The sequence below is a fragment of the Gopherus flavomarginatus genome, chromosome 5 (assembly GCF_025201925.1).
Source record: "Gopherus flavomarginatus isolate rGopFla2 chromosome 5, rGopFla2.mat.asm, whole genome shotgun sequence".
NCBI lineage: Eukaryota > Metazoa > Chordata > Testudines > Testudinidae > Gopherus > Gopherus flavomarginatus.
In genome coordinates, this window is record NC_066621.1 from 129,493,804 (window position 1) to 129,506,746 (window position 12,943).

Sequence of the window (12,943 nt, forward strand, 5' to 3'; positions counted from 1 at the left end):
TCTGATACTTAACTTCTCTTTTTTATCAAATTATTAATGAGAACAACAACAGTTTTGTATTTATAAATTCTTCTAAACTTAAAAAAAAAAGGGGGGGGGGTGGTAAAAAACTATCTACAAAGCCAGTATAAAAACAATGAAAGCAACTCTAAAAAAAAAATTAAGAACTCTGTATGGTAATTTACACATTTTTACATCAGTCTCCTTATATTTGTTGTAATAACTAAACAAGGAAGTCAATACTTTTATTTTCCTCTCTCCCTCTCTAGAATAAACAACAATCACTATTCAACAAAAAAAGAAAAACAAATAATTATATTTTTATGTTAGAGGGAAGACAAGGGGAAAAGAGAGGTTTATTTCTCCACAGAATGAGCTGTGGGGATAGCTCTCAATCCTACAGAACTTTAAGAGACCAGTAGGAAGCCAGGGTCCTCCGGCTCTGGAGCTTCAACACAAATACCACTCTCTTCACTTCCAGAAGTTGGACTCCACTGAAGTTGTGCTACCAACAATGACTATACCAGGCCTTGATTACCCTGGGGCCCCCCCATGTAAGGGGGATGATCCCCATCACAGAGAGTTACTAAAGCTCCCGGATATGTTACATTTCTCAAGTAATTCCTATAGGACTAGCGGGGAATGATTAGTGTCCTCCAGACCCCCACCCCAACCTAACATCAGGCTGCCCTTCCCCTTTGTGGATCTTTAAACCAGACAGCATCTTGCCAGGGTCTGGCTGAAGGTGACAGGTGAGGGAACAGTTCTCTGGAGGGAACTGACTAGTCCCTTATTGCCCAGCCAGAAATCTTGGGGACCAATATTTATATCAGTCAGATTAGCACACGTCTCCATAGTCTTTAGTATTTCTATAGTCGCACCAGAGCACACAATTAGCGTGTCCATGTGTGAAATTTCAAGTTACATCTATTCTTTAATACTTTCCAGAAAAAATTAATCAAATCCAGAGTTAGTTTATACAACGGTTACATTTTTAAGTCTGGGCACAATGGAGAGCAACTTCAACACTATACATCCACTGAATGTAGAACTTGACAACAAAGGCAGTGTTTTCAAACCGTGGTACATACAAAACTTCACTTAAATTATGAATTTCTAGTGGTCACACTATTATGATGCTTTCATTTGAACACCATCAGAAGTAACTGGGCATCCATAATTGTATCATAAATAAAAGTCTATTTAACTCGAAGTACACATGATGTATTATAAAAATTAAACAGTCAATTCAAGACAGTACTCACCACCCTAATAAATTCAAACATCTCTATTATAGCAGAGTTCATCAGATTATAGCGGGATCCATTGTTGAGAAATGCTTTGACCACAGGTTCAAACAAAAAGCTTTTCATTATATAGCGGTTATAGAATTCATCCTTCAACCCAATTATCTTTCTCTTAAAACGAAGGGCACCTGAAACAGAGAAATGGTTGTTAAAAAGCCATGAATTTTTAATATTTTACATTTAAAAGCAAAAAACCCAGCAATTGTTCCAAGTTGACTACAAGAAGGATACTCCCAATCCCAACTCTCACAGAGTTTTACAGTGTTGGTAATGGATTATGTACTCAAATATCCAGTACTCTGTGGATTAAATCTACAGTAGCTCTTGAAACTAGAACTCAAATGTAATGACATTTTACATTACCAGGAGGAAAAAATCCTCCAGAGTAATCCTAAATACACAGGTCATCTCCTGTCAGTGAACATGCTTTAACAAAATAGAATGCTGTAAATTAGGCACATAGCAGTGTAATAATGAAAGTGTGTAACTGAAACAACAGTTCAAGTTTAAAAGAAAAATCATTTAACAATGTAGGAATCATTGACCATATTCATGGTTGGATTATGATGTAATCATTTTTTAAAAAAATAGAGATAAATTTGCCATTAACAAAAATAAGAAATAAGTAGTACAGACTGTAATCAGGTACTGTATTGGGTGATTAGCTGAATCTTCCCAGCATTTATCATTAAACCTTAAAATCCAGTCCCAGCCCTCTTTGGAGCAGACACTGTCAACCTTATTGTGCTATGCTTTTAAGATTTAGAAGCCCACTGGAATTTAGACAGAGATTACTTAATTATTTAACTTGTGATCACAAGTCAAAGATAAACTACTGGTATTCCCTGTGCCATCTACACTTTCATGACCAAATTCTCAACATATTTTCCTCCAATCAGAATTTTGATCATAATTTCTATTTTCCAATGAAAGTTTTGAATCTATTTCATTATTTTTGTATTAATTTTTGAAATGTAAACCTTTTATTTTTAAATGAGAAATGGCATTTTCTCTCTTTCAAAAACGCACAGTGGAGCTTTGATCTATTTACATCTTCAAGGCTCTCCCTTCTGAGGAACTCCAGCACTACCTTAGCATTTGAGGTCTCACAGCACCTTTCTGTGCATAACTGAGGGCTTGCTTCTCTGCACTTACAGCGCTGCTGGAGTGCAGCTATGCTACTTATGCCAACAGGAGAGCTTCTCCTGTCAGCACAGGCACTCCACCTCCCTGAGAGGCAGTAACTATAACTCAGCGCAGTGCTGTCTACACTAGGAGTTAGGTCAGTATAACTGCATTGCTCAGGGATGGAGATTTTCTACATGTTTGAGCAACGTAGTTATACTGACATAAGTTTGTACTGTAGACCAAGGCTAATACAGGTAACCTTCCCTCCATTGTTTTGTGAAAAGCGATGAAAATGGATCAACTATGCATGTATGAAATGTCATTATTGAAGGGCTTTGATTCTTCCAAAATGATTTTCAATGGAGCACTCAAAAAGCTCTCCTCAATCCAAGCTACTTATGTCCCTGCAAATTTTCAACTTTCTTTCCTACTCTTTATTCACATCTACAAGTGACTTTTTGCAAAGTATTAACAACTGCTCAATTAGTCACTTAACTTTTTGGAGTTGTTTTTCAGGGTCTTCCCACCTCTAGGGCTTGGCTACACTGGCACTTCACAGCTCTGCAACTTTCGCGCTCGGGGTGTGAAAAAACACCCCCCTGAGCGCTGCAAGATACAGCGCTGTAAAGCCTCAGTGTAATCAGTGCTGCAGCGCTGGGAGCACGGCTCCCAGCGCTGCAAGCTACACTCGTAAGGGATGTGGTTTACATGCAGCGCTGGGAGAGCTCTCTCCCAGCGCTGGCGCTCCGACCACACTCACACTTCAAAGCACTGTGCTGACGCGGCAGCGCTTTGAAATTTCAAGTGTAGCCATACCCAATGAAATGAATTTTCTTTACAGGCTGTGCAAAGCTCACTGACATTTACCACCAGAAGTGTTTCTCTCCAGAATGAAGTACTATCATTAGCACAACAAAGTTCTTGTCTGTACGGTGCATTATTCCACACTAGAGGTGTTAATTCTAGTGTGCACTAGGCTGTGACATATTAACCAGCCAACGTGAACCATGCTGATGCACATTAGAAGTTCTCATGTGTGTTAACATAATTCTGCTTTAAATGAGACTACGTTAATGCATGCCAAGGAACTTTTAGTATGTGCCAGCAGGGTCAAAACAGGCCAGTTAATGTGCAACACACTAGAATTTACACATCTCTGGTGCGGACTAATGCCCTTATCAATAAACCCAAGAAGTGCTGACCTTGACCAATGTACTGTTACTAGATTCTAAATACTAGCTCAGGAGAAGCATCTGAACATGCATCAACAGTGAAGATCCTCAGTATTTTAAAATGTTACATTTATTATAGATAGAGATCCAGATGTCCAATTAAAAATGCTTTTGAATTTTTTTCTAAAGCAAGTACTATTTAAAACCTATGGACAATTCCCCTAGCTAGTTTTAATTAATACAGCCTCTTTCAATTTCATCTTGCCTCATCATTGAGGAATAACAGATCAACAAATTGCTATGAGAAATATAGACCTAGTTGTAAAGGTAGCATATTTGTGCTAAACTGGTAACTGTCATGCTTCTGTAAATGTGTTTTTCTTCCAGTAAAATACAATCAAATATTAATCTTCACACAGCTAATTATTTATTCTCTATAATTCAAACTTACATAATGCCAAGAAAGCATGCTTTGAGGCCATCAGAACTAGTACTCTCCGCAGGATATCCTTGTTAATAATATAGTTCTTTATGTGATACGTATGATGTTCTACACAGAACGTTAGCAATTCCAATATTAATGCCAAGAGCTGGGCTGTCTGAAAATCATCTATAAACAAAAAACCAAAATGTTAACAAGAACATGAATTTAAAAATATTTAGGGCCTACTTTTCAGAAAGTGACTCCAAATTTGCAGATGCAATCAGATAACTAGATGCTTAAATGCCATCGTGCTCTCCTGCACCTAGTTTAGGTAAATAACTGGAAGCCACGCTTAGACCTTTACAAAACAAATATAGAATCCCTGGATTTGGTATTTTAACCAGAAGCCCAAGTTTACACCTGAAAAGGTTTGCCAGGATTGTTACACAAGCAAACACTCCTATACTATAGACACAGATTGTATCTGCAAAAAGGTGCTTTTGACAGTAAAGCTTATACTAGTTTGGTGAGCAAAATAAGCTAAACTAGTAAAAGCCCTGCTATGCCCCGCATAACTGCATCTATACTAAGGTTTTTGCCAGTATAGAAATGTTGCACCAAGAAGTCATCCCTAACTGACATTACTATACCAGCAAAAGTTTCTAATGTGGACCCAGCCCAAGGAAATTTGTTAAAAGTCATGTAAGAGATTTTAAAAGTTAGGGTTTTTTTTTGTTTTTTGAAAAGATTTCTAGACTACAACCTAGCACTAGAGCGAAGATGAAATTATTGACGGACCGATTAGAATGATAAGTTAAAGAACAAGAGAGAAAAATGGAAAATTTAAACTCAGATTTCTTCATCTAAAAAAACATAAAACAAGTTGATTTGAAAAGTAGTTGAGTTATAGGCTCTTATAAATGCACATATGAGACCCAAAGAAAAATAAATATAATTTCGAACCCGCTTCCAGAAAATTTCGAAATTATATTTTAGTTTTCTTTGTTGAATATATGTATTTCAAAAGGAGTAACTGAAAAGCATACTTCCAAAGTTTTCACCTGGCTCTGAGTCACCTTTCTGGTTCAAATCAGACATAAATCTTTTGAAATACTCTTATTCTGATCATGCAGCGTTTCAGATATCCTTTAACAGTTATTCTATTCTACGTATTACAATTCAATAGCCTTGGACATGACTGCCAACATTCACAGAAGTCTCACCTTTGCTAGGCTTCTCCTCTGTTGTATTAGCCAGTAAGGGAGCTGTGAGAACATGCATACAATGTTTATAGAAGAAACCCAGGAATTCTGTCTTTTCAGTTTTCTAAAGGATAAAAAATATATCAATATTTTAATATGAAAGTAACTTAAATTACCAAAAAAATTTTAAAACACGAGAAAACCCAACCATACTTGAATTTGGGAATGCACTTACATTGGCTGTGGCCAGCATGTTTTCTGGATCAACTAAAGTACGAAGGAGACCCATGAGTTGGACTGCCCCTCCAAGTTCGGGATCTGTATCACAAATCATGTGTTCTATGATGAGGTTAATGAGTAAAATATCCTAATAGAGAAGATATAAAAATGAAGAGATTAGTTATGACTAAGAAAAAAACTAAAATTAAAAAGGGACACTGTCAGGTCAAATTTGGCCCAAAACTAAGATTTTGTAAAATAAAAGATTTTAGCACAAAATTTAGGACTAACAGAAATAGATCCTTGAAATGTATTTTTAAAAATGCCCGTGAAAACCTACTCTATTTGCATCCCTAATACTGATGCACTATACTCATCCATGAGAATCTTTCAGAGCAACTACAAATGGCAGATAAATAAAAAACTTGGATAAAAAAAACCAGACTAGTCTAAACTGAAAATACAAAAAAAGGTAAACAGCATAAATGGTGAGAAGGTACATGCTTAAAATTCTTAAGTTGAATTTATGATGTGTATTATGGAATTTGTTTTTTTGAAATTAGGAGTTTTAACCTGAGTGTCCTTTTAAAATACAGTGCAAGGCCCTACTTCTGCGAACACATGGAACTCCTGAACTAAATGGGATTACTCACATGTGTAAAGTTACTCAAATGCATAAATGTTTGCAGAATAGGAGTTCAAGAGTAAAAATTCCATTCTTATATAATCCCTTAGTGCTTGCATGTCCTATTACCAGCAACAGCAGGGCCATCTGGAAATTGAGACATCAGGTTAAGGCCCTGATTCTGCATACACTTATGTACATGCTTTACTTTTACACACCTGAGTAGTCAAATGAAGACAATAGGTCAACTCACAAGTAAAATTAAGCAAATTTATGTAAGCAGGAGCAGGGCCTTAGTTTATAACTTGTCTTCCATATTTGTAGGAGGTTTTCCATATAGAAACAAGATTAGCTGTACAATATGAAAGTAAACTATTTCCTGAAACAAAGCAAGTTTTAAAACTAACTTGAAACACTGGATATTTCTACTAAACTGACCAAATATGAACTAAAAATATTTTAGTTATCCCACTATTTAATTATGGTCTTAAGCCACCAATACAGAAATTAAATAGAGCTATGATCAGAATCATCTTAAAATTACCATGGAAATAAAGGGTAGTATAATTTGTTTGTTTGTTTAGCTAACTGTATTTTAAAGTAACACAAAAGAGATTATGGGAGACAGGTATATAAAGCAGCTAAAAATATATACCAAGTACTTTAGATCCAGAATACATTTTTAAACAGCTATGGGTTCATTTTTTATTCAAAATTCCATCTTTCTATGGCTTTCAGTTTCCTTCTTTGCTCTTTACAGTTACTTTAGTCCAGCCTCGATTCTGTATCTGTTCACTAATACACTATCTTACTTAAATTAAAGAGCTTCTGTTTATTATACTGTACAAGTAAATTCCCAACATATCATTCAAGGATTCATTTAAGTGCTATTAAACACTGAACTGTTTCACATATCTTAACAATTCTGGAAATTGACATCTCCTGCATCCCTAAATTTCTGATCCTATAATCCAAAGTATTTTAGAGAACTTGGCTTGCTAAATACATTACAAACACCAAGTTTCTTTAATGTATTTTTTCAAGTAAAAAAAAATAAAAAAATCTCTGGATGCATATTAAAAACGACAGCTGTTGCAAGAGGTTTATTACAAAAATGAAGAAAGTAAACAAAAAGCTTAAAATTTACTAGGGCTGTTGATTAATCGCACTTAACTCACGTGACTAACTCAAAAAATAAATCGCGATTAATTGCACTGTTAAACAATAGAATACCATTTGAAATTTATTAAATATTTTGGATGTTTTTCTACATTTTCATATCTATTGTATTCTGTGTTGTAACTGAAACCAAACTGTATATTCTTTTTATTACAAATATTTGCACTGTAAAAATGCTAAACAAAAGAAATAGTATTCCTCAATTCACCTCATACAAGTACTGTAGTGCAATCTCTATTGTGAAAGTGTAACTTACAAAATGTGGATTTTTGTGTGTGCTCTGTAAGTGCACTCAAAAACAAAACAATGTAAAACTGCAGAATCTACAAGTCCACTCAGTCCTACTTCTTGTTCAGCCAATTTCTAAGACAAACTAGTTTGTTTACATTTACAGGAAATAATGCTGCCCTCTTCTTATTTACAATGTCACCAGAAAGTGAGAAGAGGCATTTGCATGGCACTTGTGTAGCTGGCAATGCAAGGTATTTACATGCGGGATATGCTAAACATTTGTATGCCACTTCATGCTTCGGCCACCAGTCCAAAGAACATGCTTCCATGCTGATGATGCTCCTTAAAAAAAAAGTGTGTTAATTAAATTTGTGACTGAACTCCTTGGGGGAGAACTGTATGTTCCTTGCTATGTTTTACCCAAATTCTGCCATATATTTCATGTTATAACAGTCTCGGATGATGATGCAGCACATGTTGTTCATTTTAAGAACACTTTCACTGCAGGTTAGACAACACACAAAAAAGGTACCAATGTGAGATTTCTAAAAATAGCTACAGCACTCAACCCAAAGCTTAAGAATCTGAAGTGCCTTCCAAAATCTGAGCAGGACAAGCTGTGTAGCATGCTTTCAGAAGTCTTAAAAGAGCAACACTCTGATGCGGAAACTACAGAACCTGAACCACCAAAAAAAGAAAATTAGCCTTCTGCTGGTGGCATCTGATTCAGATAATGAAAATGAACATGCATCCGTCTGCACGGCTTTGGATTGTTATCGAGCAGAACATTTGTCATCAACATGCAGGCATGTCCTCTGGAAGGGTGGTGGAAGCATGAAGGGACACATGAAGCTTTAGCGCATCTGGCATGTAAATATCTTGCGAGACCGGTTACAACAGTGCCAGGAGAATGCCTGTTCTCTCTTATGGGTGACATTGTAAACAAGAAGCAGGTAGCATTACCTCCTGCAAATGTAAATAAACTTGTTTGTCTGAGCGCCTGGCTGAACAAGTAGGACTGAGTGGACTTGCAGGCTCTAAAATTTTATGTTGTTTTATTTTTGAATGCAGGTTTTTTTGTACATAATTCTACATTTGTAAGTTCAACTTTCACGATAAAGAGATTGCACTACAATACTCGTATTAGGTGAACTGAAAAATACTATTTCTTTTGTTTTTTTACAGTACACTTTATTATTCTGTGTTGTAATTGAAATCAATATATTTGAAAATGTAAAAAAATCCAAAAATATTTAAATAAATGGTATTCTATTGTTGTTTAACAGTGCGATTGTGATTAATTTTTTAAATCACTTGTCAGCCCTAAAATTTAGACATCAATTGGTGCACTCCAATAAGAAACCTGGCAGGGCAGAAAAGTTACCTTTTGTTTAAACACCCTAATCCGGTAAGTACTTAAGAACATGCTCAGGCCTCATTGGACAGCTCATATACTTAAAGTTAAGGAACATGACTACGTGTTTGCAGGACAGGGGTCCAAAAAGGCTATGCAAATCAGGAGATATGGTCACCAAATATGTAAAAGATTAATACATAAAATAGGGTAAGCTGTAGTTGATATAATTGTGTTGTGATTAATAATATTATTGTAAATACTACCGTGATGGATACGAGAGAGAACCTTCCAACCATAGTTAGTTTATTTTTCTTAAAGGAAAGGTTCTAGAAAACTATTTCAAATGCACATTTGTCAAATGAAAACTCAAAGCAGGATTTAGTCACTAATAATAGAGACATAAATATGAACCTTCTAAAAAAGCTTCAGAGGACCTCCTACTTACATCATCATTTTGTTGAGCTTCCTGCATAACAAACTCTCGTACCATGGATGGATTGTACTCAACCAAATATGAGAATATATCAGTAGCTGCACTTCGCACTTGTGCATCATCCATACCCTAGAAAGTCAATTAAAACTGTTTAAGTACTTTAAAGAACAAAAATCATTGTACTTGAAAGGCATAATAGTAGTTTTTTAAATGAGCAGAAGCAATTTCAGAAATTATAGTTTTGTCTGAATTTTTTATTATTATTAACTATTACTGTTACAAGAAAGTCACCATAAATAAGAGTTGAGGGCTCCTCCCCCCCACTGTTTTTTTCTGGTTTAATTGATAGCTTAGTATGTAATCAGTTTAACAGTTTCTCTGGTTTATTGGTCATAGCCCTGTTTTAGTCTGAACCCAGAAAGACCAGAAAAAGAAATAAAGATTGGGAAAAAAATTGCAAATTCACAAAAACTGCTAGCGGAACTTAGTGATCTAATACCTAAAACTACTTTAAAAACAAACCAAAAACAGAACAAAACAAAACAAAAACCTTTCAAGTGGACTGAATTTCAAGATGACAGTATCCCTTTCCAGACAAAACAAATCACTAAAGTACTTCAGAAAGCCATGACACGGCAGTGCTGCTGTAACTACTTTTTAAATAATTATCTTTTTTGAAATGAAAAAAATATAACTGTTACAACAAATATTTACAAAAAGTCATCTCAGAAAAATACATATTGCATTAACTTACTAGGATGACTTCTAGTGCTGGCAGTATACCCATATTAGACAATGTTTTGAAAAAAGCATCTCTGTTTTGAGGTTGTAATGTTTGAGAAAATGCACAGAACTCTTTGAGAAAGTTTACCTGAAATGTAGAAAACAACATGCTAGTGATTAAAAACATTCAGACAATGAACAGTCACTTCATGAATATTTTACAAATGCTTACCAATTCTTGTCTTTTCTCCTCATCTGTGGCTTCATCTGTTAATTGTGCAAACAATTCTGTCAGAAATTTTTCATCTTCCTACAAAAGTAAGATAATGCCATGTGTTTATTTGACAATATTGAAGCTAACCTTCATAATATTAACTCCCCAAAGCCATGCCTCCTACATTTTATACCACTGTGCATGCACAGAATTTATGTCTGGCATAGAATTTTGTATTTTCTGTGCAGAAAACAACACTCTGCCTGAGAAGTGCTGCAGTTCCACCTTTCTCCCACCAGAGGTCACTGTGGTGCCAAAACAGATAGCTGTGGCTGACCAGCAGCCCGCTGTGTTCAGCGCAGCACTCTGCCCCAAGCTGTTGCACTGCTTCTGAGAGGGGTGGGAAATAAGTTTCTGTATTGTAGTTTAGCTAGATTACTCAAAATTCTCTATTAATTTGCCTAGTAAGGAATTTGTAAAAAAAAAAACAAAAAACAAAAACACACCCAAATACTCAGTAAATCTAATTTTGTCTGTATTATTACAGACATTCATTTCAAAATATCTATCAGAAAGTATTACCAAAATAATTGAAACTAGTGTGATTATATTGTATTATTTATGCATAGATCTGCAGAATTTTAAAATATTGTGCACAGAATTTTTCATTTTTTGGCACAGAATTCCCCCAAGAAATAATTTTAAAGGGAAAATACAGTTGTGTAGGATACTTAATTGTAACAGTGTCAATCAACTTTCCACTTAATACATGTAACTGATGGAAGATGTGTCATGACTGGCGCAATCTATATGAGGCTGAAGGACCGAGCAATCAAGGTGACATGTAACTGACTATGTGTCCTTTCCTTGCTGTTGTATGCTGTTATATGTTATATGCAATTTCCTTTCCTAGGTTCATTCCATTTTCTTTCCAATTGTGGTACATCTTATGCTGTCATCTGTCAGTCTTCTCTTTTCCTTGTCTCTCTCAATTTGCAAATATCCCTACATTATATTGTCTGATTATCACCCCTCTAGTTGGTGTCTCCCCTTCCCCAAAATATCATTCTCTATCTGACTCTGTCTCATTATCACTTTTTTTTTTTAAGTACCCTAATCAAATCACTCTCTCTTATCCATATCATCCACTCATAAACAGGGCCTGGAAATTTTACCAGAGACCTTAACATAACTATATTCAGTAGCTTAAAAATGATATGAGAGGAAAGGAAGATTCCAACACCAAGATGTTGGGAAAGGGGTGAGTGCTGAAAACCAAATGAAAATGATTAGATTCTTATCAATTCCACTGCTGCTCACAAGGTTATTAATGGCAGCAGTCAAAATTGATTAACATTCATGCTGCTGAAGCTTAGCAAAGCTGAGCAGCGGCAAACACACTGGAGCCATCTGTCTGCAGACTTAAGACAGCACTATATCAGTTATACTTGGTTTATGTTTGGAAGGTTAAGTCTAAGAGCTAAAAATTCTTCAAAACAAAACAATTCCCCGCCCCCAAACAGTAACCGATAGCTTTTCCAGGCAAATGCTTTCTACATGCCACATATAAGTAGTGTTTGAAAAAAATCTACTCAACACTAAGTTGAAATATACTTAATACATTATTAATTGAATAAGTGGCCAAGAAATCCTAAACAAAACAGTGACTGAACCCCAAATTCTTTTTGGAAGAGTCCTATATACGTAAAGGAGGCCATTCGCCAATCTTGCAATTATTTGGCGCAGATCAGAATGAGCAATGCCAACCACCTACTCACAACAAAAGGAGATCTAAGAAGCCTCACTTGAAGCTTAGTGATCTTCCAAACTGAGTTACAGCTGAGTAGACAAAAACAAACAAATCAACAAAAAAAAACCCTTACTAACAGCCTGGAGCAGATATTCCAGATTCCAACTGAGGTCATACCCAAGAAACTCAAGTATGGGGGTCTACAATTCAATAGTTTTTTTAATGAGAGAACACAGGTGTGGTTATCTGGCACTTGTCTACCATTTGAATTTCTAAATGTTTTGTTCAAATCCTTAGTCTATCATGAAGTAATTACAGAAACTATTAAATTTATGACAGATTGTAGAGAGACCGATGTACTCTTATTTACCTGAACACCACAGCAGTTCAGTTATTTACTCCAAACATAAAAAGATTTTCTTGAAACAAAATTTAAGTTACCATTCTTGAACAACAGTCAAAGTAAGAGGAGACTAAGTAGATCTGGATGGTACATTCAACTGTACAGTATTAATACCACCACCTCAAACTGGAAGAAAGTAGTAATCTGGTCCATCTATTATCAACGAAACCTGTAACAAGATCCATGCTCATCCCTGCCATGATAGCAAGATATCATAACTGGCATCTAGATGACCTCACAAGGAACATATTTTTTCTCCTTTACTAGGAATGGGAATGAGTGGATGGCCTACACCACATCTTTTTCATCTCAATTATAATCCCTGGAAGTGTGTATAAAAAGCTAAATTAGTACAACATTAAAATTGTAGAGTTAAAAGCACTCAAAAGTCAGGAAGAGTACAACTGTCAAAAGTGCCTAAGTGACTTTAGCTTAGTACCATTTTCACTGAAATTTAATGAGATTTAGGCTCCTAAATCACTTTTGAAAATGAGATTTGGGCCTAAATCAGAGAGGCATTTTGAAAATTTTTCTTTAAGTGCTAAAAGTTGCATATGCAACCGTAACTCTATAACC

The 12,943-nt window shown here is 35.5% G+C and overlaps 1 protein-coding gene across 2 annotated transcripts in view; it reads right to left on the minus strand.

Moving 5' to 3' along the window:
* PPP4R3A (protein phosphatase 4 regulatory subunit 3A) overlaps positions 1-12,943 on the minus strand; it is an 82,374-nt gene that overhangs the window by 13,854 nt on the left and 55,577 nt on the right. For both annotated transcript variants that reach the window (XM_050953243.1, XM_050953244.1), the window contains exons 5-11: positions 10,233-10,310; positions 10,032-10,148; positions 9,290-9,406; positions 5,469-5,600; positions 5,255-5,357; positions 4,059-4,217; positions 1,266-1,435 (exon numbers count right to left, since the gene is read on the minus strand). In XM_050953243.1, the coding sequence (XP_050809200.1) occupies positions 1,266-1,435; positions 4,059-4,217; positions 5,255-5,357; positions 5,469-5,600; positions 9,290-9,406; positions 10,032-10,148; positions 10,233-10,310 (876 nt within the window). The remainder of the gene's footprint in view (positions 1-1,265; positions 1,436-4,058; positions 4,218-5,254; positions 5,358-5,468; positions 5,601-9,289; positions 9,407-10,031; positions 10,149-10,232; positions 10,311-12,943) is intronic.